The 26,961-nt window shown below is 43.9% G+C and overlaps 3 protein-coding genes across 17 annotated transcripts in view; 1 reads left to right on the top strand and 2 right to left on the bottom strand.

Annotated features, from left to right (window-relative positions):
* Nucleotides 1-2,200, bottom strand: part of LOC111852041 (membrane-associated guanylate kinase, WW and PDZ domain-containing protein 3-like) — a 103,126-nt gene extending 100,926 nt beyond the window's left edge. Inside the window, exon 1 of the mRNA XM_023827525.2 lies at nucleotides 2,061-2,200. Coding sequence (XP_023683293.2) covers nucleotides 2,061-2,085 — 25 coding nt within the window. The 5' untranslated portion in view covers nucleotides 2,086-2,200. The remainder of the gene's footprint in view (nucleotides 1-2,060) is intronic.
* Nucleotides 2,201-4,255: 2,055 nt separating this feature from the next.
* On the top strand, nucleotides 4,256-19,570 carry padi2 (peptidyl arginine deiminase, type II). 2 transcript variants are annotated; one of them, XM_023827551.2, is made up of 16 exons: nucleotides 4,256-4,458; nucleotides 8,356-8,524; nucleotides 10,257-10,326; nucleotides 11,223-11,284; nucleotides 12,340-12,457; nucleotides 13,556-13,705; nucleotides 13,951-14,135; nucleotides 14,795-14,898; nucleotides 14,998-15,109; nucleotides 15,193-15,300; nucleotides 15,467-15,618; nucleotides 16,394-16,541; nucleotides 16,621-16,714; nucleotides 16,799-16,878; nucleotides 18,372-18,503; nucleotides 18,845-19,570. In XM_023827551.2, the coding sequence occupies exons 1-16, from the start codon at nucleotides 4,298-4,300 to the stop codon at nucleotides 19,076-19,078; spliced, it is 2,079 nt and encodes a 692-aa protein (XP_023683319.2). In that variant the 5' UTR covers nucleotides 4,256-4,297; the 3' UTR covers nucleotides 19,079-19,570. The 2 variants fall into 2 exon arrangements, with proteins under 2 accessions (XP_023683319.2, XP_023683320.2); XM_023827552.2 differs by lacking the exon at nucleotides 4,256-4,458 and adding an exon at nucleotides 5,523-5,973.
* A 555-nt stretch (nucleotides 19,571-20,125) lies between these two features.
* Nucleotides 20,126-26,961, bottom strand: part of LOC111852044 (rap1 GTPase-activating protein 1) — an 87,532-nt gene continuing 80,696 nt past the window's right edge. For 6 of the 14 annotated variants that reach the window (XM_023827538.2, XM_023827528.2, XM_023827540.2 and 3 more), the window contains 8 exons: nucleotides 26,291-26,368; nucleotides 25,466-25,575; nucleotides 25,251-25,367; nucleotides 24,889-25,021; nucleotides 24,256-24,358; nucleotides 23,544-23,629; nucleotides 22,957-23,007; nucleotides 20,126-22,275 (listed from right to left, as the gene is read on the bottom strand). In XM_023827538.2, coding sequence (XP_023683306.2) covers nucleotides 22,996-23,007; nucleotides 23,544-23,629; nucleotides 24,256-24,358; nucleotides 24,889-25,021; nucleotides 25,251-25,367; nucleotides 25,466-25,575; nucleotides 26,291-26,368 — 639 coding nt within the window. In that variant the 3' untranslated portion in view covers nucleotides 20,126-22,275; nucleotides 22,957-22,995. The remainder of the gene's footprint in view (nucleotides 22,276-22,956; nucleotides 23,008-23,543; nucleotides 23,630-24,255; nucleotides 24,359-24,888; nucleotides 25,022-25,250; nucleotides 25,368-25,465; nucleotides 25,576-26,290; nucleotides 26,369-26,961) is intronic. The other 8 variants (XM_072715126.1, XM_023827534.2, XM_023827544.2 and 5 more) reach the window with 4 other exon arrangements.

Here is a 26,961-nt window from a genome sequence, read left to right on the forward strand (position 1 = left end):
TGCGCGCCCTTCTGCCTGTGCCGTCCCTCCTGTATGGCCTGCCGTTGTACCTCTGTTCATCCTGCCGTCGGAAGCAGCACCAGCACCTGCCTGCCCCCCGAATTGGGATTTTGCCATCCTGCTCATTTGACTTCCTCTGCCTCCTGGAGGTAGGGCTCCCCCTTTGAGTCTGGTCCCTCCCAAGGTTTCTTCCTCCTAGGGAGTTTTTCCTTGCCGCTGTCGCCTCTGACTTGCTCACTATGGGCTTGGGCAGGGATAACGTAAAGCGCTTTGAAAAAGTGCAATGTTGTGGAAATGCACTATACAAATAAAACTGAGCTGAATTGAATGTGGCCTTAATGCCCTGAAATATGATACCAACAAGGACTTGGAGACTCTTAAAATAACAAAACTCCAGCCTGGATACATGACAATCTCACCATTTACTAAACTAAGAGAACAAATACATACACCCTTAGAAGGATGGAATAAAGGGAAGAAACATAGAAATTACCGGGTGTGCAGTGTTTTCCTTGTTGGTTTAATGGCAGCAACATAGTTATTGTTCATCGTTCCTTTCAGAGGTGCCAAAGAAGGGAGGGGGGACGACTGCTTCAGCTTCCCAGTGAAGCTGAATATCGGAATGTGCACCAACGGGAGTCATTTAGAGAACTGATGGTACAACAAACACTGCCAGATCCTGACCTGGACTAAAAACTGTCTCCAAGCGAGTCTGGGGGTATATCAATGCAATGGGTCCCTTGTCCCATTCCCCACCTTCATAAATGCAGTTCAATATGCAGTATGTTTACTCAAGCTTATGATTGTTAATATGATAAACTATTAATATTTTATGGCATCAAATCACACCAAGTGCAAATGACTGGTTCGAACAAAAAGCAGGATAATGACTATTCTTCGATGCATGACTTTCATACCCAGTTACATGTCAGAGACATGAACCTACAAGAACGACTGCACAGAACCAGATAATTATCATTCATCATACTGTATGCGGCTCAGCAAGTTATGACACTGTACTAGTGCTCAGAAGATCACCAGGTCAAATTCTATGGCTGTCAGAGTGATTTCGCCATTGGGCCTTCGGGCAAGGCCCTTCCCCTGCACTGCTGCAGAGACTGGCGGACCCTGATTTCTTGAGTCTGTGTCGCTTTGAATAAAGGTGCCTACTACATATGGAATTTTGCGTTCCAGACAATCCTGAACATTTAATTAATCTTAACTGTGTTATTGTTGTTTAACAGGCTAAAGAAATACCCTCATGGAAACGTCAAACAAGATTCAGTTAAGATTCAGGGGTCCAGCACTTTATTGGGGCCCATAAAGCGATCACCTGCTTGGGTGACTAAGGGCGCTTTTCCACCGCACAAAGTACGGTACTATTACTATGAGTAATAGTGTAGTAATAAATGAATGCTGTGGTAAAGCAGTGAGTACCACTGTCACTTCGTACATCAAAGGCATTCAAGGATACATGGTATGTAGCAGTTTTATCAAACAAAATTTTATTATAAAACAATACTTTTCAACAGAACCTTTGTTAAAATGTAAAACATGGAAAGTAATGTTGCAGTAAGAACCTGCTCTGCCAGCTTTGAGAGGACCTTCACGTAACGTTAGGCAAAGTTTTGGGAACGTTCTCTACATGTTAGCGGTGCCAGATTATCAAGTTTAGAGGCCCCTAGGCTACACTTTCCGTAGGTCACTCGTCTGCCCCCCACTCCCCAAAATGATGCAATTAACTACAAAATTACTAACTGTTAGTAACTATAAAATAGTCTGTACAAGTCAAAGACAATGTGATGTTGTATCAAAAGACAGCAATCACATCAGAAGAACAACAAACTTGCAAGCCACGTTTTCACATCGGTCACATGCAGCCACCAGAAAGAGCACAACAGAGGCCTCGTTCAATAAATACAGTAACGTTTAAACATCACACTATGATCCAGTGCATCAGCTGCATCCACAATGCACACTCGACACATTTACAATCGATAGCGTAGACCATACTTTACAGAGAGGGGCAAATTCCAAAAGTATGTAAAACAAGTTCTTACCATTAAAATGTTTTCCTCTGTGCATTTTTCATAAAGACCAACTCCGTGTAACAGAAACAAACCACGCATACACCTTCCAGAAAGTACACAACAGTATAAAAAGACACTTGTAGAATTGGTCTCCCCATTCAGGTTTAACCAGTCACCAACTCAAACTCAAATAAACAACCAGAAGAGGATCACTTTTAAAAAAAGAATTAAAAAAAAGAGATGGCCCTACTCACTCTGGGCGTCTAGGCTGCAGTCTTGGCAAGCCTGTATGTTATTAATCTGCCCTTGGCTGTTAGGTGGGATGATGAGTCTAGAGGTCAGTGTTCATAGAGGATATAGACACATTTCAAAGTAACTGATCTATATGTCATTGGACTGTGGGTGAAAATCTGTCCAAAAAGTGGAAAACCTCACACCCTGTAGGTCAGGGCACAATCCTGTAACCCAAAACCCAAGCCAGTGCGGCTAATTTAGACGTGCGGATTTAGTGGAGCAGTCTCTCGTTTTAGAAGGCTGCAGTTATAATTTGTACAAAGAACTGGTGACATACAATACATGCTTTTATTATGGTGAAAGTTCAAACGAAAACAAAACTCAATATGCTTCATTGTCTACATATTTTCTTTTAGCTTTGCTAAACACAGTAGGTACAAAACACAATGAAACAGAAGTAAAACTATTACAGATCGAAATACATGTAAGTTTCACAACAAAGGTAAACAGCAATCAAGTTTCATCAAGCCTCTTAAATATTTCTGTTTCACTATGTGGTTCATGTGAGTAGCATAATTGTGTAATTGGTAGTGCTACGGTGGGTTCTGAATTTACATGCCAGCTTGGAATATGCTCACTGTAACCCTTACTGCACACGTGGTTATGTAATGCATTTATGTGCGTCCTAAATAATATTCTAAGTTTTCATTATTGGCGTTGTTGCAACCGCGTGTTGCATATACGCATCTTGCACGCAAAAGACGAAGAACAATTATTAGGTTACATTTGGCATTAATTCTGTTTACAGTTTTGACACCCCAGTAAGGTTTCAACAATTTGCCTTCTGGGTTCCGCAAAGGTGACAATAGAATGGGCGTATGCCGTGAAAACTGTGCACAGAAGCGCCAGTGGGCTAATCTCGGGTTTGTAGCCCCCTGTAGAAATACGAGATGCCACCCACAATTAAAACTGCCGAGACGTTAGGGGTGGGGTGATAATGTTTGCGGAGAGGGGGTGCGACTATGGAACTAAAATCGCGTGCCTGAAGCCATCTCGAGGCTAAAAACAATGACAGAAATTCCATATTTTTCCATTGTAAACTTATAATTATTCTTTTTCCACCCAATCCGAGACAATGGGAAACATGCTTCTTCTGTTAGTATCAAGATTTAATGATGCCTGCGTGCTTGTATGCGGCAGAATTTCGAAAAATTAAAAGAAGAAAACACTATCTTAAAACAGGCTTCCACACCAAGTCCGTCAAATACAGCCACTCGTGGGAAATATCAACATATTTTAAGTTCGCTACATTAATTTGCATAGAAGAAATGTATGACTTTTACGGAACATCTTTAAAGTTGATTTGCTTTCGATTTCTGGTCTTGGGACAATGTGGATATTTAAAATATTCGAACGTCTTTTTTTTATCTATTGGCATACAATCGTGTGAACAGAATATTCTTTGTAGGAAAAAAGTTTCGAAGATTTTAATCTGGGAAAGCAGAAGAGCTGTCTATGCATTTTTTTCCCCATTATATAAAAAACGCATAATTATCGTATTCATCTTGTAACATTTTACACAATGTGTTATGCAGTTTGTCACGAAATAAACCAGTTTGGCTTTTATGACAGCGTTTACAAACTATCAAGCTTAATTAGAATCCCAGGTATCAATTAAGTCCCATGTTTAAGCGTGATAAACATCACGGAGTTTTTACCAAAATTATATCATGCGTTAAAATGTCAGGAATTAGTTCATTATTTCTTTAATTGTTCTTTGAGGTGGGATAGGTAAGTTGAATGTTTAATACAGATGCAAACATTTTCTGTATTACTGCATTTTGCAAAACTATTCGTGTCATATAGAAAAAAGTAAAAGAAAGGGAGAGATTTAGTAAGATAACAAAGACCTTAAAGGCGCCCCAGGATCGCATACACACAAAGGCATGTTGGCGCTTGTCTGGGACTGTAAAGAAAAGCTCGTTTGCTTGGCTGGAACTCTCAGTACGCCAGACACGAACGGTAAGGTAGCAATGCAGCGCATCCAGAAAGAGGTCGTCATCCCGCCACAAATTAAACCCAAAGCTCCAGTAAGCGACTTAAACCTGCCTCAAAGGACACTGCAACTGGAGGGTGGAAGAGTATGCAACGCTTTATTTGTCCTGGGCACCCAGCTGAAGGTGAACCTGTCCAGGTAAGGTTAGAGGACAGTATAGTTGTTTAAAAAAAGAACTTTGCGATCCCTTGTTGGATAAGCGGTGGAAAGACGGGAAAGATAAAAAAAAAAGATTTAACGTCTGGTTCTTAGCGTGGGTTAGGGTGACCACCTAATCCATGTCAGGAGGGACACTATGAGCTACAACAGGATTTGTAAACTACCATTTCATACATTTCAATTAAAAGGAGCAGGATTTCACTTAAGCACTGGGTTCTTGCCGTATGCTGATTGGTCAGTCTCCTATAATCATGCATATGTGTCAGTAATGTTAATGTGAAACAGCTGGATGAGTCTTTCAATCTAGGAACTAACCAAACATTTTAGCAGAGCACAGAATCTTTTCAGCTTTAAAGTAGTTCGTAAAAGCTGAAGTAGCTCATAGTGTCCCTCCTGACATGGATTAGGTGGTCACCCAAGCGTGGGTAACCGGTGTAGTAAAATATACCTTACGCTATGCAAATACACTGCTTGAACAAATACTAGCATCGGTACTTTCCACCCCCCAAAAAGTAGTTCTGATTGTGTCTCCGTTGTTGCCAACTCCTCAGCAAGGAAACTCGCTATTGGCTGTCCCAAAAGTCGCTAGAAGTCGCTAAATGACGCCATCGCCTCATTTGCATAATGTGAATCTAATTGTAATGGACGCTGTAGGAGAGAGGAATAATGTCGTGGGAGAGACAAGTGTTTTTCCATAGATACGTTTATATCACCGGCAAAAGTGACCCCAAAGAGATACTCTGGCAGAGTTACTTTTTTAGGTGTACAAGTCACAGTAAACAAGTGAACCGTTAACATTTTTAACCATAGCATTTTTTGTATAAAATCTACATTAACAATCTAAACGGATCAAAAAAGGACAAATGAAAAAACTGTCAATGGCATTGTGAGAAAATGATGCGCATCTCCTGCTGTGACTGCAGCTGGGCGGGGCTGCTGCACGCGGACTGGCCACCTGTGAGTGCTTTGGGACGGGAGCTCACGGCAGCACCCGCTGCCCTGTGAGAAGAGTAAGGACGATACGTGCTTTCACGTCAGAGTCTCCAAAAGTCTCCAGTAACATCAGAAAAAGTCGCTAGATTTGTCGCTAGTCGCTTTTTTGAAAACGAGTCACTAGAGGGGTCTAAAAACTCGCTAACTAAAGCGACAAAATCGCTAAGTTGGCAACACTGTGTGTCTCAAGTACACACGTTTTTGTGTGTTACACTGGCCTCTAGTGACCAAATAATTTGACTGCATCTGAAACGGTCCAATCAACGCTTCGGGGGGAGGGCAGGACGGACTCACCTGTTGCTGCCTGAGACCGACCCCCCTGTCAATAACGCGAGTCCCCGGCAGTAGCCAGGGCTGAAGGGAAGAGACACGCTTATACAAGTGGACGGACTTTGTTGAAGCTGTAACAATGAACCACCCTCGAACGCTTCGACTCGAATACGGGAAGTCCGTGCAAGTCGTGTGTGTAGTCGGAAGGGAGCTGACAGTCGGATTGCAAAGGTACAAACTGCTGGCAATACAGTTACAACAGATAGTGATCGTGATGTTTAGTTGCATCGATTTAGAAAGTGCACGGGGAAATGGGCTGTACATGCATGTGTCAGATTCGCATCACGAATATAGTCTTGTATTCGGATATGCCCGTTTAATAAAATTCGTCGCCGTTATGTATATCTAAGGTCATTTACAACCGGAAATGCATTAAAGACAAAAGGAAACAAGTGAAAACGTAGAAAGAAATGCCATGGGTTGTCACTAATACGCTGTTATTAACTTCAAGGTACTTTTATTTATGACATGTACTTCAAAGTTATTGCATAATCAAACATGAGAAGATTGTTTTAATTTTTATTAGGCTATCCTTTTTCAGTAATTTTCTGTTGCAGTCCAAAGACATGCATTTATGTGGAGTCTCCAGTTTGCTAGTGTTAATAAGCAGCCCGTCTAGTGTGTCCCTCCTGTGCCCTGGGCAGTGTCCTGCCCCCCTCCCCTACTGCCTATATCTATATGTTAATTGAACAATAATGAAATGTATCGAAATGTATGAGCAAGTGCTTCGAACGAATTATTAATTCAGACTTTGTGCGCAATATACGTAAATATATATTGACAGCCTATTCTGTTGTTACGGTGATATATCTGATATATTGCTGGCATATGGTTGCGTGCCGCCATAGAATCTACTCCTGCTTTGCGAGCAGTTAAAGGCTTTTTTCTGCACAGCTTTCCAGTAATTTGTCTAGGTTTTTAACCGTGTCTGAAGATCACGAAGATGAAGTGCTCCAGCGTGCTTATTCGGATTATTTAAGCCTGTGTCAAATACCTTTTAGTACTGTTCCTGTATAATTTCCTTTTAGTCACATAAACACCACGCACAGAAATCCAGCAGCAGCATACAATGATGTATTATTCAGTGATTCTACAATTTGCCATTGTTCATCTCAACCAGTTCAACCCAGACGCTGGAATGTGTAATAAAATATGTCCAGCGCTTTTGTTCACCTCTGCTTGTCGACTTTTTGTGCTTCTGAAGAGAGAAATTGCCTGGAATTCGCATGAATCAGGCTTAGTTTTCGTTAAATTGTTGCTATGATTATTATTTTGATGGATGGCGCTTGTATTCACAGCTAGATGTGAAGTTCATTGTGCCGTGTGAGGTCGTTTGCATTTACTTCATATTGCTTCCAGACACGAGCGTCTGGTTTGTTTCCCTTTTACTAGTGTCAGCCTATATACTGTAGATACGATGCTTACGCCGACTGCCAGAAACCTGACACTGCTTTCCACGTTTAAGAAAGTCGACATCGACCCCGCTTTTAATGCAGATACAGCTTTGGTTGATGGATATGCATGTGATTAATTAAATGCCTATGAAGTCCATTAGTTAGGTAAATGTTTTTGCATTAGCGTGCGCCGAACGCCGATAACTGTCAAACAGTCGCCGCAGGCGCTGTCATTTTCGCAACTTCGATGTTTACACAGGTTGCTTTGCACTTCCTAATTTGCGAAAACAGACAAATGATTTAGATTTCATACGATTGTGTCAGACTGGAAATGTTACTACATAAAGGATACACACCCCATATATTTCAGTGACGTTTGGAAATAGTGGTATAAATAAAAGCAAATTTAGCTAAATCTATAGCTAGTTCCTGCAACCCTGCTACGTTTATAATTGCGAAATGTATAAGATGTTAGGTTTTATTGTGTTTTAGAATTTAAGGTTAAATGAACGATTAAAATGAACTCGTCGCTCTCCTTATAAGGGTGTGGTTTCGGCCGTATGGTTGGCGGTTGATGTACCTTCTGACGTCAACATCTCCATCTGTTGCACATTAACTTTAAAATTATTTCTTGAATTTGTGTCCTAAAAATTCAATTTTATCAGGTTATGTTAAAATCTGATGCACCTTCTCTCTATCACAATTTTCCTAAAAATGGTCACTGCATTTTCATTGGTTGTTCTGGTCGTTCCTCGCTGGATCCCCAGTTGAAGATTTTCATTCTCCGTCTCCAAGTAGACACGGCCCCACGGGACTCTTACAGGCAAATACCTCCCGTGCTGGGTACCGTAATTAGGCCTGTTGAAATGAAAATGAAAAGAAGTGAAATGGTATAATCCATACTTATCCGCAGAGGTAAGCGCCATTTTCAAGTCGTCCCTAAGGTTCTGTAACTAGGGTTCTGTAAATGCTGTAACAGTAGACTGACACAAACATAAGTGCTGTCTTTAAATAAACTGGCATATCATGGTCTTAGTCTAAATACAGACAGTGGCAGGGCACTGGGCTAGTCCATATTTCTGCTGGATTCTCTCCGATAGGAACTATGTGACAGTAACCATGACTGGGAATGGGGGGGTTGCACTTTCTTTCCTTGCAGGAGTGCCCCGCCTGGTGCCAAAAGCTTCTCTGTGCAGTGCAGCCCTACAGTGCAGTACAAGATAGAGCCCAGACCCAGTGATGGCAGCTTGCCTACACAGCCCCTTGTCAAGATGTCTACCCTGTTGTTCACCATGGACACGGTCAGCAAACAGGCCAATGAGAGTAAGGTAAGGTGGGCCACACAGACACACATATTTATACATACCTGAGATATATATACACACTATATAGACAAAAGTATTGGGAAACACCTCTCAATTCAAGCGTTTTATTCAGAGCCATTGCCACAGGTGTATAAAATCAAGCGCATAGCCATGTAGTCAAGTTTGCAAATATTTGCGAAAGAATGTGTCATTCTGGTGAGCTCAGTGAATTCAAGTGTTGTGCTTACACAGGATGGCACCTTTGCAATAAGTCAGTTTGTGAAATTTCTTCCCTGCTAGATTTCCTGCGGTTAACTGTTAGTGGTATTATTGCAAGATGGAAGCATTTAGGAACAACAGAAACTCAGCCACGAAGTGGAAAACCACATAATGTACCAGAGGGGGTCACCCAGTGCTGAGGCACATAGTGTGTAAAAGTCACCAATGCTCTGTTGACTCAATAACTGCAACATTCCGAAGTTCCTCTGATCATTAACTCCAGTACAAAATCTGTGCACCGAGAGCTTTATGGAATGGGCTTCCATGGCCAAGCGGCTGCATGCAAGTCTCACATCACCAAGAGGATCGGATGGAGTGGTGTAAAGCACACTGCCACTGCACTCTGGAGCACTGGAAACGTGTTTTGTGGAGTGATAAATCACACTTTTTCAGGAAAATGTCACCTGACTGATTGTGCTGTACCAAATGTAAAGTTTGGTAAAGGAGGGATAATGGTGTGGGGTTGTTTTTTGGGGGTTGGGCTGGGCCCCTTAGTTCCAGTGAAGGGAACTCTTAATTATTCAGCATACTGTACCAAGACAGTTCGGACAATTCTATGCTTCCGACTTTATGGGAACGGTTTGGGGACGACCCTTTTGTGTTCGAGCATGGCTGTGCCCTACTGCACAATGCAAGGTCCATAAAGACGTGGTTTGGTGAGTTTGATGTGGAAGAACTTGACTGGCCTGCACGGAGCCCTGACCTCAACCCCATTGAACACCTTTGGGATGAGCTAGGAGGAGATTGCGAGCCAGGCCTTCACGTCCAACATGACTGCCTGACATCACAAATGCTCTTCTGAATGAATGGGCGAAAATTTCCACAGAAAAATCGCAAAATCTTGTGGAAAGTCTCCCCAGAAGAGTGGCAGCTGTTATAGCTGCAAAGGGGGGACCAGCTCCATACTGATGCCTATGGATCTATAATGGGATGTCATAGAAGTTCCTGTCGGTGTAACGGCCCGGTGTCCCAATATTTTTGTCCACATGATGTCTTCAAAACACTCCCATAGCCTTGGTTTGTTTCCCAGTTTAGCTAACATGAATCTTAAAAGCAATTGCATTCACGCGCAGCAGATTGGTGGCATAGTTGTTAAAGACACAGGTGCGTAATCTGAAGGCAAGCATGCTGTTATAACTGAAGTGCATAAAAGCATAAAAATCTGTAGGTCCTCCCCACCAGCTTTTCCTTTAAATTTCTTCTGTCGGTTTCCTTCAGTCATCTGTCTGTCCAGTGCCACGCAGCTCCCAGTATGCTGATGTAGGATTCATGGTCAGAGAAGCTGACTGGCTGGAGGCTGATTACATGCTGTGGTGTGTGTGTGTGTGTGCAGATAGCATCTGTTTGTCTGTAAATATTCAGCCTTAGCTAGTGAGGGTGGAAGCCTTGTTTGGGTCTCTGGCTGACCAGGCTGGATGGCATCCTTCACCTCCTTCACCTCCTTCACCTCCTTCCCCTCCTTTCCCCAACCCCGCAGCTGTCCGTCAGGTATTATGGAGAGAAGACGGAGGTGCTGGCGACAGCCATCGTCCACCTCACCGCCATCGGTAAGCGATCATTTAGGAGAACATGCCTGGGAGGAGGACCCAGTCTGATAATAAAATAAGCCAAAGAGGGCCACAGACAAGTCATGCCTGAAAAACTGTCCAAAAACCCCTCATAAGTGGAAATTAGCGGGAGAACATTTTAAAACAAATTTGAGGAAGCATTTCTTTACACAGCGTGTAGTCAGAGTATGGAATAGTCTTCCTGCTATTGTAGTGGAAGCTAAAACCATGGGTTCCTTTAAATCAGAGCTAGATAAGATTTTAACAACTCTGAGCTATTAGCTAAGTTCTCCCCAAACGAGCTTGATGGGCCGAATGGCCTCCTCTCGTTTGTAAATTTCTTATGTTCTTATGTTCTTATAAGTCACAAGCCACGTCACTTTTCACGCTACCCTGACTCTCGAAAACCAGGGATTTATTTTTACTATTTATTAAAATACATTTTTATATATAATATAAAAGGGAAAAAAACTAAATTTTTAGTAGTGATGGCCAGATGAAGCTTCATGAATCGTTTGCTATATTTTCTGGCAGCACTTGATGGTGCGCTATCTTCAAAAGGGCTCAAAGCATGCCTCAAAGTAAACCAAGAGCACCATCTAGTGGGGTCAAAAAATACAGCAGATGGTTCATGGAGCTTCACATTCATCACTAGTTTTTAGTAGGAAGGATAAATATTAAATAAGAATTATAAGAAAATGGCTATATATTTAATGAAGTTGACTGCACTGTTCATCACAGGAATATAAAGTGAATGATTTTAGGTTCGTTGTAAAGTAATCGTTATCTTCATCTGTTCTAATTTTCCTCTTGTTTGCTTTCTCTCCCGTTCGGTGGAGGATGTCGTCTGGCATCTGTATGTTTTGTCTGAACGTGATTCTTTTCTGATTTCTCAGGTATCTCGCTGGATGTGGATGCGGACCGGGATGGCGTCGTGGAGAAGAATAACCCGAACAAGGTGGGCTTTGTTCCGGCCCTTTGTGAAAGGCGTCTGGCGTACGCGGCCGGAGAATGTCAGTGGGCACTACTGTAAGCACTGTGTCCTCTGTCCTGGGAGATGGATGGGGTGAAGTATGACCCAGCACAAAGACTGTGTTCACAAGCCGGTGGTGTGATATTTTATTATTTCGCACCAAACACTGGTTTGGTTTAAGATAATTGATTGGAAGTGTTATGGAGTCCACTAATATGCCAATAATCAAGTAATGAAAATAACTTTTTCATTAGATGCATTTTAAACTGCTATAATTCATAAGGGTTCATGTACGACCCCTGGTGGTGTTAATGTTCTTGTTAGGTACTAAATGTAAAATTTAAAAATGTTAATGAGGTGCAGGGAGAAAATATCAGGACACATACATATACACACATTCATCACACACACACACACACGCGCGCGCGCACACACACACGTGCATATATCCCAACAGGAAACTTCAATTCAATTCTTTACTGTCTTGTGTACAAGTACGGGTACCATGTACAATGAAATGCTTGCTTGCATGTGCTCCTGCAGACAGTGAACATAGACAACAAGACAATGAGTAAATAAATAAATAAGGCCAGAATCCCAGGAATAAATAGAGACAGAGACAGAAGTATATGTATGGGTAGCAGCGGAGGTGACACAAGGCTACTGATTGTTCATGAGTCTGATTGCAGTTTGGTAGAAACTGTTCCTGAACCTGGAGGTACGCGTCCGAATGCACTTTAGTGGCTTCCCAGATGGGAGGATGGTGAAAAGTGACAGTGCAGGGCGGCTGTGGTCCCGCCTGATACAGTTCACTTTCCTGTACTTCACTCTGTACTTATGTGTGCAGTGTTTTAGAGGGGAGTACAAGGCACATTTTCATTGAGGGGGGGGACGTTCTGTCCTGTAAAACAACAGCACATCAGCAAACCAGTCAAACATCTTCTGAACCTAATCAGTGGCTGGGTGGCCGCTGATGTCGGCCACCCAGCCTTTCCAGGGGATCTCGGCTGTGGTCTCAGCATCGCTGTTCTCGATCGCAGGGCTCCTGGAAGTGGGGTCCCAAGGGACACGGGGCCATTCTCCTGGTCAACTGTGACTCCGAGTCCGTATACAATAAACAACTGGACCTCGAAAGGGAGGAGGTAACAAAGGTCTCAGGTGAGCCATGTTGGAATGTTCTTGAAGTTGTGGTGTTTGACTTTTTTTGGTCCTAACTTCTTCCTGGTTTAATTTTTCACTGACTTGAGGGAGTCACTTGAACTGCAACGCGTTTTGAAAAGCTTCATATGCCTGAGACTGCGCAGCTTAAACGCGAGTCAGTCATCATGCGTGAGCTTACAGCACCATGTTGGCCTTCATCCAGCACGAACGTTTCAAGAGGAAACGGCCCGCATTCACAGAAGGCTGCGGGGAATGTTTTGCCGTGTTACGCGACAGTGTTTATCCTGCTGTCCTGAGATAACCCAGGGTGCTAGGGCTAACCTTAGCACAGCGGAGGCCCTGTTTTTAACCACAGGGAAATTAACGACAGCGGGCTAAGCATTACAGCTTCGATAAATATTTGACTATATCTTATTTGGTACTTAGTCACTATACTCATCAGCATATTTTTTGTTTTCACTTATTATATTGGATTTTAGTGAGTCAACTAGCTTGAGTACATTGTAGTATATTTTAGAGTAATTGTGGTGTATATATAGTACCAGTCAAAAATCTAATCACACCTTTGTAGTAAGTATTATCTTGTGAAAAAGGAAAGACAGCGAGTGCCACGACAGATGACCTGACCCCCACGATCCCCTGACCTAAACCCTATAGAGCTGGTTTGGGATGAGTTGGATTGCACAGTAAGAGCAAGGTAGCCAACTTGTGCCCGGAACTTGTGTAAACTTGTGCAGGACCACTGGAGAAGCATTCCAGGTGGCTACATCTGGAAGCTGGTTGAACGAATGCCATGAGTCTGCGATGTTGTCATTGAAGCAAAAGGAAAAAGGAAGTTATTATAAAATCTGAGAAAGTCTTGAGATGATGAACACTTCTCTTTGTAACCGCAATATCTGATATGTATTACTTCATCCACGAGGCCTTTCTCTACAGGCTGAATAACAGCTAAAATAAAGACAAATGCAGTAAAATCGCATGTATGTAGGCTTTCGATTGGTACTTTCGCTTAAGGAAATGGTTGTACTTTGATGCATCTGTGGGACCCAAGCAAGTTTCTGATGGGGACTCTGTTGTCATGTGATCACTTCCCAGACCTGAAGGACATGTCCCGCATGATTCTTCGTACCAGTGGGCCAGACCAGCTCCCAAAGGGCTACAAGCTGGTTATGCACATCAACAAGAGCGACAGCGAGAGAATCAGAGTGTTCCGGCGCCAGGGGGGCACAAGCCAGAGCTTTTTCAGTAAGCCTGATGTCCCTGAAATCTTCACTCTACAATAGCCCTGAATATTTTATCACCAAAAAGCTCCAGTTGATCATTACGAATGAAATGTTCTTAGCAGAAAACTGTAATTGTATGTTCCCCAGACTTAGTACATCCCAGATTCTGGATTGCTGTCTTACATTTTTGACAAAAAAAGTAATTGCCAAAAAATTTATGTAAAAAAGAGGAAAACTAAAAAAAATATCCCCGTGTGTCCATTTTAGACAACTTGCTGAAGAACTTCATCAGGGAGTTCCCTGTGGTTCTAAGCCATGACGTTCTGTCTCGGGAGGTGCCGTACAAGGGCACCGGTGAGCTGGATTTCTATGTGGAGGGTCTGCGGTTTCCAGACAGGGACTTTGACGGCCTGGTGACGGTGTCCCTCAGCCTGCTGGAGCCCTGCAGCCAGGTCAGCTCACAGCATGCCCTCACACTGGGTGGGGGGGCTGAGGATCAGCCCTCTGCCATGCGCCAAACAACTCATAAGCCCTAAGTCAACATACTGTTATTTATAAAATCACTGCTGCTATAAAATTAGTATAATTAGTCCTGATTAATGTCTTCTACAGATGATAATTTATAGTATTATATATTATTGGGGGCAGACCTAGGATTTGATCCCTCACCCCCTGGATCACCCACGGTTACATTTGCAAATGGGGGGGGGATGTTCCCCCACGATTATATTTGCCAACTGGGGGAGGTCCCCACGATTAAATTTGCTGGGCAGAGGATACAAAATATATACAAAAACAGGAAACAAATAGACAAATCACTAACTGGTTTTACAAAAAATATTTTTCAGGGTGGCTGGGACAAAATATAGAGGGACCCTATATAGGGACCGCCTCTGTGTATTATGACTGCGATTAAACGAGTCATTAAGAACGCCTTCCCCTATTGGAAGATAAGTTTGTTCTCAAGCCTGTGAGTTACATACTGTGACATGAGCTCTATGGTTCAGAGTGACTGATTGGCTAACACTGACCCCTGCTGTCTCCCTGTGCCGCTGCACCCATGGCTTTCTCTCAGGGTACCTCCGCCGACATGACTTGTATTTTTGCACAGGATTTCCCGGAGACGCCTATCTTCACCGATAAGGTAGTGTTCCGAGTCGCTCCCTGGATCATGACGCCCAACACTCTCAAACCTGTGGAGGTATTCGTGTGCAGGTGAGACTGGCAAAGAACGATGAGAGTGATGATTAAGATGATGCGGTTGACATTGATAATTGAGATGACCAAAGCACACAATCGGAATTTCACTGACAGTGTGAAGGACAACAATAAGTTCCTGAGGAGCTTCAAGGATCTGGTTGCCCGGAGTGCCTGCAAGATGACCGTGTGCTACGAGTACATGAACCGCGGGGACCGCTGGATGCAGGTAACTGAACGCCATGGTGGCGGGGCGTCCATGCCTCAATAAATTGCCCCGGAATCATTAAGTCCGCTCCGTCTCTTACGCAGGACGAGGTAGAATTCGGCTACATAGACTCTCCTCACCAGCGCTTCCCAGTGGTGCTGGACTCCCCACGTGACAGGGAACTCCAAGATTTCCCATACAATGTTCTACTGGTAGGAAATGCTTGTGCAGTTCTGGGCTATTTGCCACCTATAATTTTCAGCATAGCCCAATATATATTGGCCATGATCTCATTTGTACACGGCACCTCCGTATCCACCCAAGTATGTTTCCAAAACTTTTCTTCTGCCTGAGTCCGGTGTCCTAACACAACCCCAGGGCCCAGACTTTGGTTATGTGACCAGAGAGCCCCAAGATGAGGAAGTGAGCAGCCTGGACTCTTTTGGCAACCTGGAGGTCAGTCCCCCAGTCACGGTGAATGGGAAGAGCTACCCGCTGGGCAGGATCATCATCGGAGTGGCGTTTCCCACGTGAGTGCGGTGCTAACAGTCTCGGGAGTCCTGGGGAGGGAAAAGCCTGCTGGCGAATCCCTTGTCGGAGGCCCTGTCAGCGTCTGTGGTGTGCTGGGTTACAGACAGGATCTGGAAACTTCCATGTGTGGCCATGAGTCACGGCGCCACTTTAGTGTCTCGGATTACGGAGTCCCTCAGAGCAGTTTGAAACACACTGTCGCTTTCAGTTATATAAGTGACAGTCATTCAGCTATACACACACTATAAATATATATACAGTGAACGGAAATGTTTAAATGATCTCATTGTTGGTGTAAAACTACGATATTATGTCTGGCAAACTGTGTTAGCTAAGCTGTTCCCAAACCTCTCTTAAACACACCCCAGTGTTTGCAGCAGCCTTCCATGTATTTTTTTAACTAGACGACATCCCCACCTTGTTTGGCTAATCAATACCTCATTGAGTTATTTAACTAACTGAGTTAATCAATTGAGCTGGTGGTGAATTGTAACAAATGGAATGACTGACGTGCCCCTGAGGAGAGTGAATGAATGATGAATGAATGAATGAATCCAGATAATTCCAAAGAATTTACAAAAACATAACTGTATCTAACCTAGGAATAGATAAAATTTCTTCCGTTTGCCATTAAATCTGTGCATTCTGTAAATCTCTTCTCTTTCTCTGCCTAAAATGCTTTCCCAGGGTCCTTGCACATCACTAGAGTTCTCAGTGCCGATTATGATAGTTTGCACGTGGGCTATAGTAACTCTACATTTCCATCTCCTTTAGAACGGATCATGGTCGCAACATGACAAGAGTAGTCCAAGATTTCCTGTGGGCTCAGAAAGTTCAGGAGCCCATCGCACTCTACTCTGATTGGCTCATCGTGGGTCACGTGGACGAGTTTATGACCTTTGTCCCAGCTCCTGACAGGAAGGTAGGCCAAAGCAAAAATCAGAATTGGTGCCTTGCAGAAATAAGATGCCCGACCTGAAGATAAATCACTGTGTAACCAGGGTTTTCGCCTCCTGCTGGCCAGCCCAGATGCTGCATACAAACTCTTCAGAGGATTACAGAAGAATGGCTTTGGCAAGGCCAAGCAGTTTGACGGTGGGTCAGGACTTTTTTTCCTGTCCTCATCTTAGTCTTTGCTGCAGGAGTCTGTGGTGAAGCTGATTTTTCAAATTTCACCAGGTCTTGAGTTAGCAGAACCAATTTTGGTGGATGACCTCCTGAGTGACGAAACCTTCCGCGATGAAAACAGATACGTTCAAGTAAGAAATCACAACTTCAGACTTGGAACAATTAACACGATATCTGAATATAGCAAATTTAAAGAAGGGTGGTGGATTCATACCTCCAGGGTTAGGGGTTTGAATTCCAGTTTCACTCTGTGTATGTGGAGGTTGCATGTTCCTCTAGTGATGGCCAAATGAAGCTTCATGAACCGTTTGTGTATTTTCTGATAGCATTAGATGATGCTCTATGTTCAAAAAAGGGCTCAGAGCATGCCTCAAAGCAAACATAGAGCACCATCTAGTGGGATCAAAAAATACAGCAAATGGTTCATCAAGCTTCATTTGACCATCACTATGTTCTTCCCTGCATAGTGGAGGTTTCTTCCTGTAGTCCCTGTGGTTGGGCTAATGTCCCGGTTAGCTTTACTGTGCAATTGTATGCATGTGCCCTGCATCCTGTCCCCTGGCTTGTGCTTATTGTTGCTTGGGATAGACTCTAGCCCCACCCAAACCCTGTCCAGGGTAGGTATTTGGAAGATGGTTGGATGGATGGATGAAATGCAAAGAAGACTTTTAGACTTACTCTGTACTGGACAAGTAGGAATCAAAGATGGATGGATGAGCTATTGAACTGGTGCAATAGGTTACTGGTATCATTAATTTATCACTGGTGACAGTCACGTTTTGGGATCTTGGAGAGTTCATATAAATCTCACATTTCTGTGACTGAAGACAAAAGGACACGCTACTGGAGAATGACATTATTAGATATTTATACTACGGGACCGTTGAATGCTTGAATCTGATTGGCTGACGAACGTTCTGAGGTGTGCAATTATTTTCAGGGAAACGCACGGCAAACGTAGTTCCAGGCAGCTCTCTTGACCGCATTACAGTTCCATATCACTTCGCATAGTTAACTGTAATAACGGAAATTAGCATACAGTACCTATACAGCACACAGGACTAACAAAAACAACAACATGACAGACGATTTTCCGAAAGTAAATTTTTATATTTATGGTGAATATGAAACTTTCAACAACTGGGCTGCAGCAGTATTAGACAGTCCAGATGAAAAACAACATAAACGGAAGCGGACATCAAAGGCAGCCGGCAACAACAAAAGACATAAAACGATCAGCGAAGAACAGCTAGACATACTCGAGGGAGAAAAACACCAAAAAAACAACAGCTAATGACGTTTTGGAACTAGCAAAAGAGTCGTTGGATGAGATGCGGAAGAAATAATCCTACTCACAATAGCGATTTAAGTAGAAAAACCGGACGAATCCCTTGAAATATATCATCTGATCGATGTCTTGAGATGTGGCAACCGTAGTATAAGCGGATTAATTGACTCCGGACCGTTGAATTATTAGAAAAATAATGCACACCTCGCTTCGCGTCGTGGCCGCATCACCACCTCGGGTGTGCATTATTTTTCTAATAATTCAACGGCCCGTCGTCAATTATTCCTTACATAAATGTATGGCCCCAGCTAATGCTATAATTGTCTTGGTAAACAGGGCTGTATAGACTGGAATCGAGATGTCCTTAAGAGGGAGTTGGGCCTGGAGGAGGAAGACATTATCGATCTTCCCATCCTTTTCAAAGTGTCCGAAAGGGAAATGCGAGCCGCAGCCTTCTATCCTGATATGGTGAGAGCTCGATTCCGCCTGTGAACCCCTCCTCTGCTCCCAGAACCCTGCACTGACTCCCTGAGCAGATTGAGAATGGTCTGCCTGTCCACTGGTTTCCACGGTTAACTCAGACCTTCTAAGTTTAACGCACTTCCTTTATACCAATCTTGATAGGTCCTGTGAGGAAACCAGCTAAAGAACAAGTTTATCCATGTGCTAATTAAGAGATAATGAACGACTTCATAGAGGAGCACAATTGTCTGGGATAGTTACTTTAAAAACACTGTCATATATATTCATTTAGCATGAAAGGTTGCATATCTGAAGTAAGCTGAGGTGTTTATTTCCTTTGTTCCCAGGTGAATATGATCGTTCTTGGTAAGAACCTCGGCATCCCCAAACCATTCGGTCCTAAGGTGAATGGACAGTGTGTCCTGGAAGCAAAGATGCGCTCACTGTTGGAGCCACTGGGTCTCAACTGCATCTTTGTGGACGACTTCGCCACCTACCACCTGAAACTGGGAGAAGTGCACTGTGGCTCCAACGTTCGGCGTGAGCCCTTTGAGTTTAAGTGGTGGAACATGGAGCACTAAGGCGGTGGGGGGGGTGGGGTCGAGCAGAGGCGGCTAATGTCAAGGGCTAATCAGTCAGCTAACCCAGTGTGTCTCAACAGTGTGTCCACGGGGACACCCTCAGATGATCCACGTTTTTGGTAGGGAGCTGTGAGGGAGCAAAAATGTGGACTGTCTGGGGGTTCCTGAGGACCGGGTTGGGAAACACAGAGCTAACCAATCAGAATCATCAGTTCCACACATGACCATCTCTCAAATACTAAAAAAGAAGAAGAAGAAATTGTCGAATGGATAATGAATGCTCAAAGTCTAAATTTTTCTACTAGTTTTACCGAATGTGGTATTGTAACATTTAGCCTGTTTTATTAAATCTTACATTACCTTTATGATTTCTGTGTATTTTCTTCATCTGATGACACTCTTTTGTGGACCAGCTTGCTCATGTATGTCATCTTTGTGAACATCATAAGGTCTAAGAACCCATTAAAATTGCCTGTTAATGTGAAATGAAAATGAGAATTGTTCTTATTTCTTGTAACTACATTTTAATTGCACGTCAGAAATGTTTAAATGGAAGCTTCAGTTGTTTTAATTGAAAAATAGAAAACCAATTGCTTTCATTTTCCATCTTATTTTATGAGGTCTGGACTGCTCGTAAGCTCAAACATCACTCATAAGCGTCATAGATGCTGGCTGACTGGGTAGTACTGTTACCTCATATCTCGACAGCTGGTGGTTTGAGTTCTGCCTCGTCTATGTGTGTAGGCCGTTTGCATGTTCTGCATGTGTTTGCTTGGTACTCCAGCTTCCACTCGCAGTCTAAAGACATGCATTTGGACATCTTTGAATTCCCCATGGTAAATGTGCATGTGTGCATTGAGATAAGCAGGCATGCCATCCAGGATGCTCGCCTGTCCTGTTCCCTATGCGGCCATATGCGGGATAAGAAGCTGGAAGACGGATGGAAGTTTTGTAGAAAATCGATTGGTTGTACTTTATCTAAAATTAACAGGGTATTTTGATTGCGGCGATCTTTACGTGAAAAAGGAAACAAGCTTCCCAAAATCATTCTGGTATGCAGAAACCAGATTCTTCATTAAATTTCTTTATTTTCTATTTGCGAAAGAACAGTGCAATGTTTACAGCTATAACTCTGGAGCAAGATATCTCATCTGACTTTTAAAATGACCTACAATCGCCATCATTCAGCAGTGCTGGAAATACAACATTGGTAGAAGCAGTAAATGTTTAACAGCTTTTGATCAATTCATTTTACCAGCAGCAGACAGACCACTGACGCAAGGCGGCGTCAGGACTGCGCTACGCGAAGTTTTCCTTTGAATAAAGAGGATAATAGTGATTTTAGGTTATTTAACCTTCCTTGTGGCGCAATCCTCTTATAAACAATATCTAGACAGCCTACAAGAAACACCAGAAGACCGAGCATGACCATGTCCTTGCCAGTGTCGTAGGTAAACTTACTTCATGTTGTTATGAAATTAGCAGAAAGACAATTTAGATCCAGCTCTTCCCGTGACGCCTCCTAACCCATGAAAAGTAAGGTTTACGTTAAGATGTATTTAATTTGTTCTGTTATGATCTTAAAAACAAACCGAAATGGTGCGTATTTGCTTTATAGAGAAAATTACGGCAAAGCAATATTGCAGTCAACCTGCAGATTTGTTTTTATTTATCCATAAGATTTAAATAGCAGAAAACAAAAGCGGTATTTTAATATATTAAATTAGTCCGAGCCCAACAGTAAAAGCAACGAGACCACAATGTTACTGCTGATACCATGTCTGATCGGCCTGGTCTAACATGGTGTTACATTCAGCGTAAGGGTTATAAGCTCTGTGTTGATTTTGGTCAAGCTGCTAACTTCCATTATAAGTTACTTTTAAACTGTATATTTTAAAAATATTTCGGAAAGGCAACATATTTCACAGTATTGTTCTTCAGAAGATCACAAGTAAGGTTAAACGACAATTTAAGCTCGTAAATGGCATCTCTTTTGATTCGAAAGTAATAAAAAAGACAATATAGATACAATACGGTCGGATGTAGGCCTATTGGAAATGACGTTATTAAGTTTTTAGAAGTGTTTACATCATTTGCCTTAGTTACATTTACACTCAAACCACTTTTAAATTAATTGAAAATCAGTCTTTTCACACATCAAATATTCACTTATAAGTAATATTGCAAACAAATCTTGCCTCAAACAAGCAAAGTAACAAATACATCGATTTTCTTTTTAAACGGAACTCAAGGACTAGTAGGACGGCAATTTAGTGATGTGGAAACAGTGCCATCTAGTGGATACGGTGAGCTAGTCCAGCAAACGCACACGATCTCCGCTTTGGCACACCGGTGATCGACAAACTAGGTTGCAAGTCACGATGTCGGCTTAGGACAACACGAAGAAGAAGACGAAACAAAACAGGCATTACAGGCTTTTAAAAGACCAGTGTATGAGAATTCGGAAATAGACAGGCCTTAAAAACAAGTAGGCTCTGATACTTTCCAGTGTGAAAATCCCATCGAAGGTGCCAAGACTTGTGTCTGTGTCATTTACTTCAAGTGCATATTCATGCCAGTTCAGAATGTCGCAGCCACAGCTCTGTTAGAAGTCACCACCCTGCTTCAGTCAGAAAGGTTCATATTTCAGCATCCAGCATATTAGCTTATGTATGCAAAACCATGACATTGTTCAGTAATTCAAGGTGCCAGTTGCATCGAAGTTACCCAGATGTGATTTTAATAATTTAAGATGCTGGTTTTGACCTGTCCAGTCTACCATACATGCATGTGATGTAAGTACGTCTCCTCCAATCGGAGCTTGCTGCAGCCAGTTCATTGGATGCAGGGCTGTCATTTTGGAGGGAGATTAAGCGGACAGGCATGACTGCGACCTTCTCGGGCACCGGGGAAGCTGCCTTTTCACCGCAGCCATGCCTCTTGCCCAGAGTGTCTCCAAGCAGGCGTGTGGTCAGAGGAACACGAGCGTGGTAGTGGGATGGGGCAGATTGCCGGGATGGTCTTTGCGAGTCCACATGGCTGGGTTGATGTGGTGGACCTTCGTTGGGCTGCAGAGACCTTCTGCAGGCGGCTGATGTTCACCGGCCAGCTGGCCAGCTTGGGTCGTCCTCGTCCTCTGAGCCAGCAAACCCCATACCTCCCCAAGCTTCCTCCATGGGGGGTCTCTTATGTGAAAGCTGCTGGGACAAAGAGGGCCAGTATGGGATTCATTGTATGATACTGCCTTTATAACCAGGTTGTTGTTGGTTCAAGTCCTGGGGGGGGGGGGATCTTATGGATATATAGACTGTGCCAGTGAAATATCCATAGATCCATCCATACTTGCTTGTCCTATGCAGGATCAGCATATTGAATAAAACATTAACTAAATATGCTGAAAATGCTCTTTCCCTCCAAGGAGAAGCTCAATTAAATAACCTCTTAACAAGAAAATTATATTTACCGACGACTTGTAAATGACAAGGGCTACTTAAGCCCAGCATCAGGGATCTTGCTTCTCATATTAAATGTCACACTGTTTAATGTAGAGAGTTTATTAAAATTTGCAATCCATGCAGTGGCGGAAGTATGCAATGGAAAACACTTATTGAGGATTATTGCTGCAATGCTGTCAGCAATCATGACTGAGCAGAAGATCAGTGGACCACAGATCCACATTGACCATCTTGACATAGACAGTGTTCAGTTACTGAATGAAGCTAAGATTAAGTCTTTCAGACAATTTCCCCATTGCAAATGCTGACTGAAAAGAATTAATTGGCGGTTCTAGTGCACTTTCCCTGTCTGTTAGATGGATTCAGCATTAATATCACACTTAAGAGAACTCAGGCTTCAGGAGAACGAGGGGATTGGCTGACCTGTTGATGGGCATCCATGACGCGGGCAGGTGGGAGGGGCTAGCAGTTCTGCTGAGGACACACATGGACGGAGGAATAACAGGGTTAATGTGGCTTCATGAGGATAAGCAGTGGCATGCTGGGAGAAGTGGTTACATCAAGAGCAAGAGGTGACAGCACTGGTGAGGTGCATAGGTACAGAGAGCAGGAGTTCCTGCCTGATGTATGTACACACAGCCCCCAGTGTGGCAGGGGTTAAGAAGGGCAGTAGAGGACAGAATGAACATCCTGGCTCCCAACAGAGTTTTGAGGAAACATCACATCGTGCTCAGTGGGGAAAAGGGAAATCCCTGCCTTCTGCGGCTGGCAGGTATTTAAAAGCTCAAACACGTACGAGCAAATAGCATTCGCATGCTGTGCAGTCACTGTTCACGTTGTAGGCTATCGAACTTGGAAAAAAAGAACAGGTCATATTTTAGACAGACCACCCTTCCCAGTGAGCAAACTGCGTGGTTCATAACCAAGCAGGAACACTGGAAAGGCGGCTGCCTATCATGCAAAATGGGATATTAGGTTATGTGATGGGCGGGGCTGTTACAGTTGCTCACCGATAATGGTTTGCTGTTCTTCGGCTGCTCGGCCTTGGCGCGGGTCTCGGTCTGCGATGTGTCAGCAGTCTGGGGCTGGGAGGCAGCTGTGGAGACATGGGAGACACCCCCCCATGTCATGGAGAGTGGAGAATAAAGGTGCCTTTGCACATTAAGATAAGATTCTGGTGCAATGAACCAATGGTCTGCCCTTACCTGGAGGACTGCTCTGATCCAGACCTCCCTGGATTGCCCTTACCTGGAGGACTGCTCTGATCCAGACCTCCCTGGATTGCCCTTACCTGGAGGACTGCTCTGATCCAGACCTCCCTGGATTGCCCTTACCTGGAGGACTGCTCTGATCCAGACCTCCCTGGATTGCCCTTACCTGGAGGACTGCTCTGATCCAGACCTCCCTGGATTGCCTTTACCTATAGGACTGCCCTGATCCAGACCTCCCTGGATTGCCCTTACCTGGAGGACTGCTCTGATCCAGACCTCCCTGGATTGCCCTTACCTGGAGGACTGCTCTGATCCAGACCTCCCTGGATTGCCTTTACCTATAGGACTGCTCTGATCCAGACCTCCCTGGAATGCCATTACTTACGGGATTGCCCTGAACCAGACCTCCCTGGAATGCCATTACTTACGGGATTGCCCTGATCCAGACCTCCCTGGATGGCCTTCATCTGAAGGTCTCCCTTGACCCAGATAGCCCCTGGATTGCCCTCACCTGTCGTACTGCCTCGGCTGGTGATGCTGGTGCTGTCTTCTACCCAGGAGCTGTAGACGAAGGAGTCCCGCTTGTGTGGGGTCCCAGAAGATGAGAGACTCTCCTGCAGTGGTCATGCACACTTGCATATCAGTGTCCAACTATGTACTGACCAATTCCACCGTGGTCTGCTAAAAATCACTACTGGGCATCATTTCTACTGCTGCCATCAGAGGCAGAGGCATCACATGGTCTCTCCCCCCCCCCCCTTCCAGCCATAACAAATCAGGAAGCGACCCATCTTGCAACAGTAAAAATCCGGTGCTATCTGTTTTTTTATTGCACATTACTTACGCTAGTTTATTTGTTACCTATATTTATTTTTTTCTTAATAATTTTCCATTAATATTTCAGAAATGTTCAGCTTGTCAGGATATTCTATTTGTGTACTGTGGTCTACATGCTCACTGCTGTATGCAGAAGAATTTTCCTCTGGGGTCAACAAAGTTCATCTAGTTCTAATTCTAAACCCAAATAATTTGAATTATGCTTCATACTTCCACCCCTCCAAAAACTCAAAAGAGGTATTTTATTAAAAATGGCATTTTCAGTTTCTTACAAACATATGCTGAGAGTTACTATCTTTATACCCACCAGACCGGTGTCATACTCCTCCAAGGCCTCGTTTTCATTCTCCTCCACCACGCTGGCGAAGCTGCTGGCATTGGACGAGGAGCGAGACAGATCCCCCTCTGGGATAGAGGGAGCCCTGCAACACATGGCAGAGCTGCACACCTGGGTTATTCATGCACTCTGGATCCACATTTCCCAGGCTGCACTGCAGGCCTTTCATGTGCGTAATGGCAGAAAATTAAACTACATCTCCCATCATCCATTACAGACCGATATTTTTGAACTAGAACTATCTCCAAGACATTACAAATTAATGTGCTCAGGATGATCAAGTACTGAAGACGGCCAGAAGGAAGACAATCTGCACAAGAAATGTCAGTCACCTGTTCTTCATGGTGGGCATCTCAGGAGAGCTCTGATTGGACGAATTCTGTGATTTAATGTCCTGAGAGACGTGCCCACTGTCAGGAGTCTTTTGTGTGCTGGGGGAGCACTCCCTGCTGTGGGGAGGGAGTTAGGGACAGTGAACGTTTGGACCATCTCATAGCCTCCATAATGTACAGGCCTTTGCCCTTCTTTTGCCCTTCCTGATGCCCACCTCCTCTCTTGCACCTCCTGGATGTTCTCGATGCCAATGGCACTGCTCCTCCGGGAGCTGAAGGGCCCGGACTTCTTCCTGGTGGGACTCTTCCCCGGAATGATCAGTGCCTGTGAGGAAGTGGAGGACTCACAGTCAGCTTGCTGAGAGTCGCCGGAGCTGGCGTGACTCTGCAAGGCTCGACTGAGGCACAGTGCAGAGAGGCTTTACTGTTTAATTACTGGAAGGTACATGCAAATATTGGATTATTATTTATAGGGTACAATGAATTTCATTTCTGCCGATTTAAATAAAAAAATTATGCATTGCACTCTGCACATCATATTTTTGACTATGTGTTTCTAATGTTTGTTTGTGTATGTTTGTGTGGTAAATGAGATTTTGTCAGTGTTGGGCATTTCAGGTCCAGAAATTACAAATCCAGACCTGGATATTGTTTAAACCAACCAGCTGAGTACTCTGTGACTGTGACTCTTTATGCTCAACTGGTTGCTAGAAACAATATCTTGCTCTGGATTTGTAGCTTCTGAACATGAAATGCCCAACACTGGATTTTATTAATACTACTTATAAAGGGAAATAAGTTCCACAATATACTGACTCAGGGTTGTATCCTATAGACCCCAGTATCTTACTGGTAACACTGGGATGCCTCTCAGGCTTCCCACCTAAAACCAATGGGATCCAGCAACGTAAATAGATTATTTGGAAAGAGGGAGATTTATACCTTGTACATTGTGCAAGTTAGATTCAGGATGGGGGGAGGGGTGAGTCATAGTATAGGGTGGGGAGGGGTGGTGGAAAGAGCGAGAGTGATACGTAAACCTCTTCTATAGTTCCTATCCCTATGGCGCTTCCACGACGTCCGTATCTACTGGGACTTTTCCCCGGGACAAGCAATGACTGGATAGGCCGGATAGACAGAGAGAGGGAGAGAGAAAAAAACACAGAATGACATCTCATGCAGCAGGTAGCATTCCAACACCAATGAAAAAAAAAAACTACTCCATAAAACAGAGGGACAGAAAAAAAATAAAACATTGCACACCACATAATTGGGATTGGCACAACTGGGGCTATACAACTGGGGGGCAACATGGCAGTGGCTTGGTGAGGGGTCGAAGAGCACCCCCCGACCCCCCCCCCCCCCCCCCCCCGCCTGGAGTGGTGGGGGTAGCTGAGGAAGAGGAAGGAAGTTGCCGTTCGAGGAGCTGAGGGGAGGAGAAGGAAGAACGGGTGAGAGAGAGATGACTGAAGAAGAGCTTTTCGTACTGTCAGGAGAAATTAATCACTCGCAGCCCAGAAAAATGATTGGTGGTCAGAATGAACAGCTGTGATCTGGGCCCTAACAGCTCCAGAGCTTCGTTAAACCATCCACCTATGAGCAGGAGCTGCATAGCCTTTGCAGGCCACCGGGTAAAACACAGCTATCCCGCACAGGCTGGGAGGAGCTGGCTGGGTCATAGCTACTCTTGCCTGGGGAAAGCAGGCTGCGG

The sequence above is a fragment of the Paramormyrops kingsleyae genome, chromosome 8 (genome assembly GCF_048594095.1).
Source record: "Paramormyrops kingsleyae isolate MSU_618 chromosome 8, PKINGS_0.4, whole genome shotgun sequence".
Classification (NCBI taxonomy): Eukaryota; Metazoa; Chordata; class Actinopteri; order Osteoglossiformes; family Mormyridae; genus Paramormyrops; species Paramormyrops kingsleyae.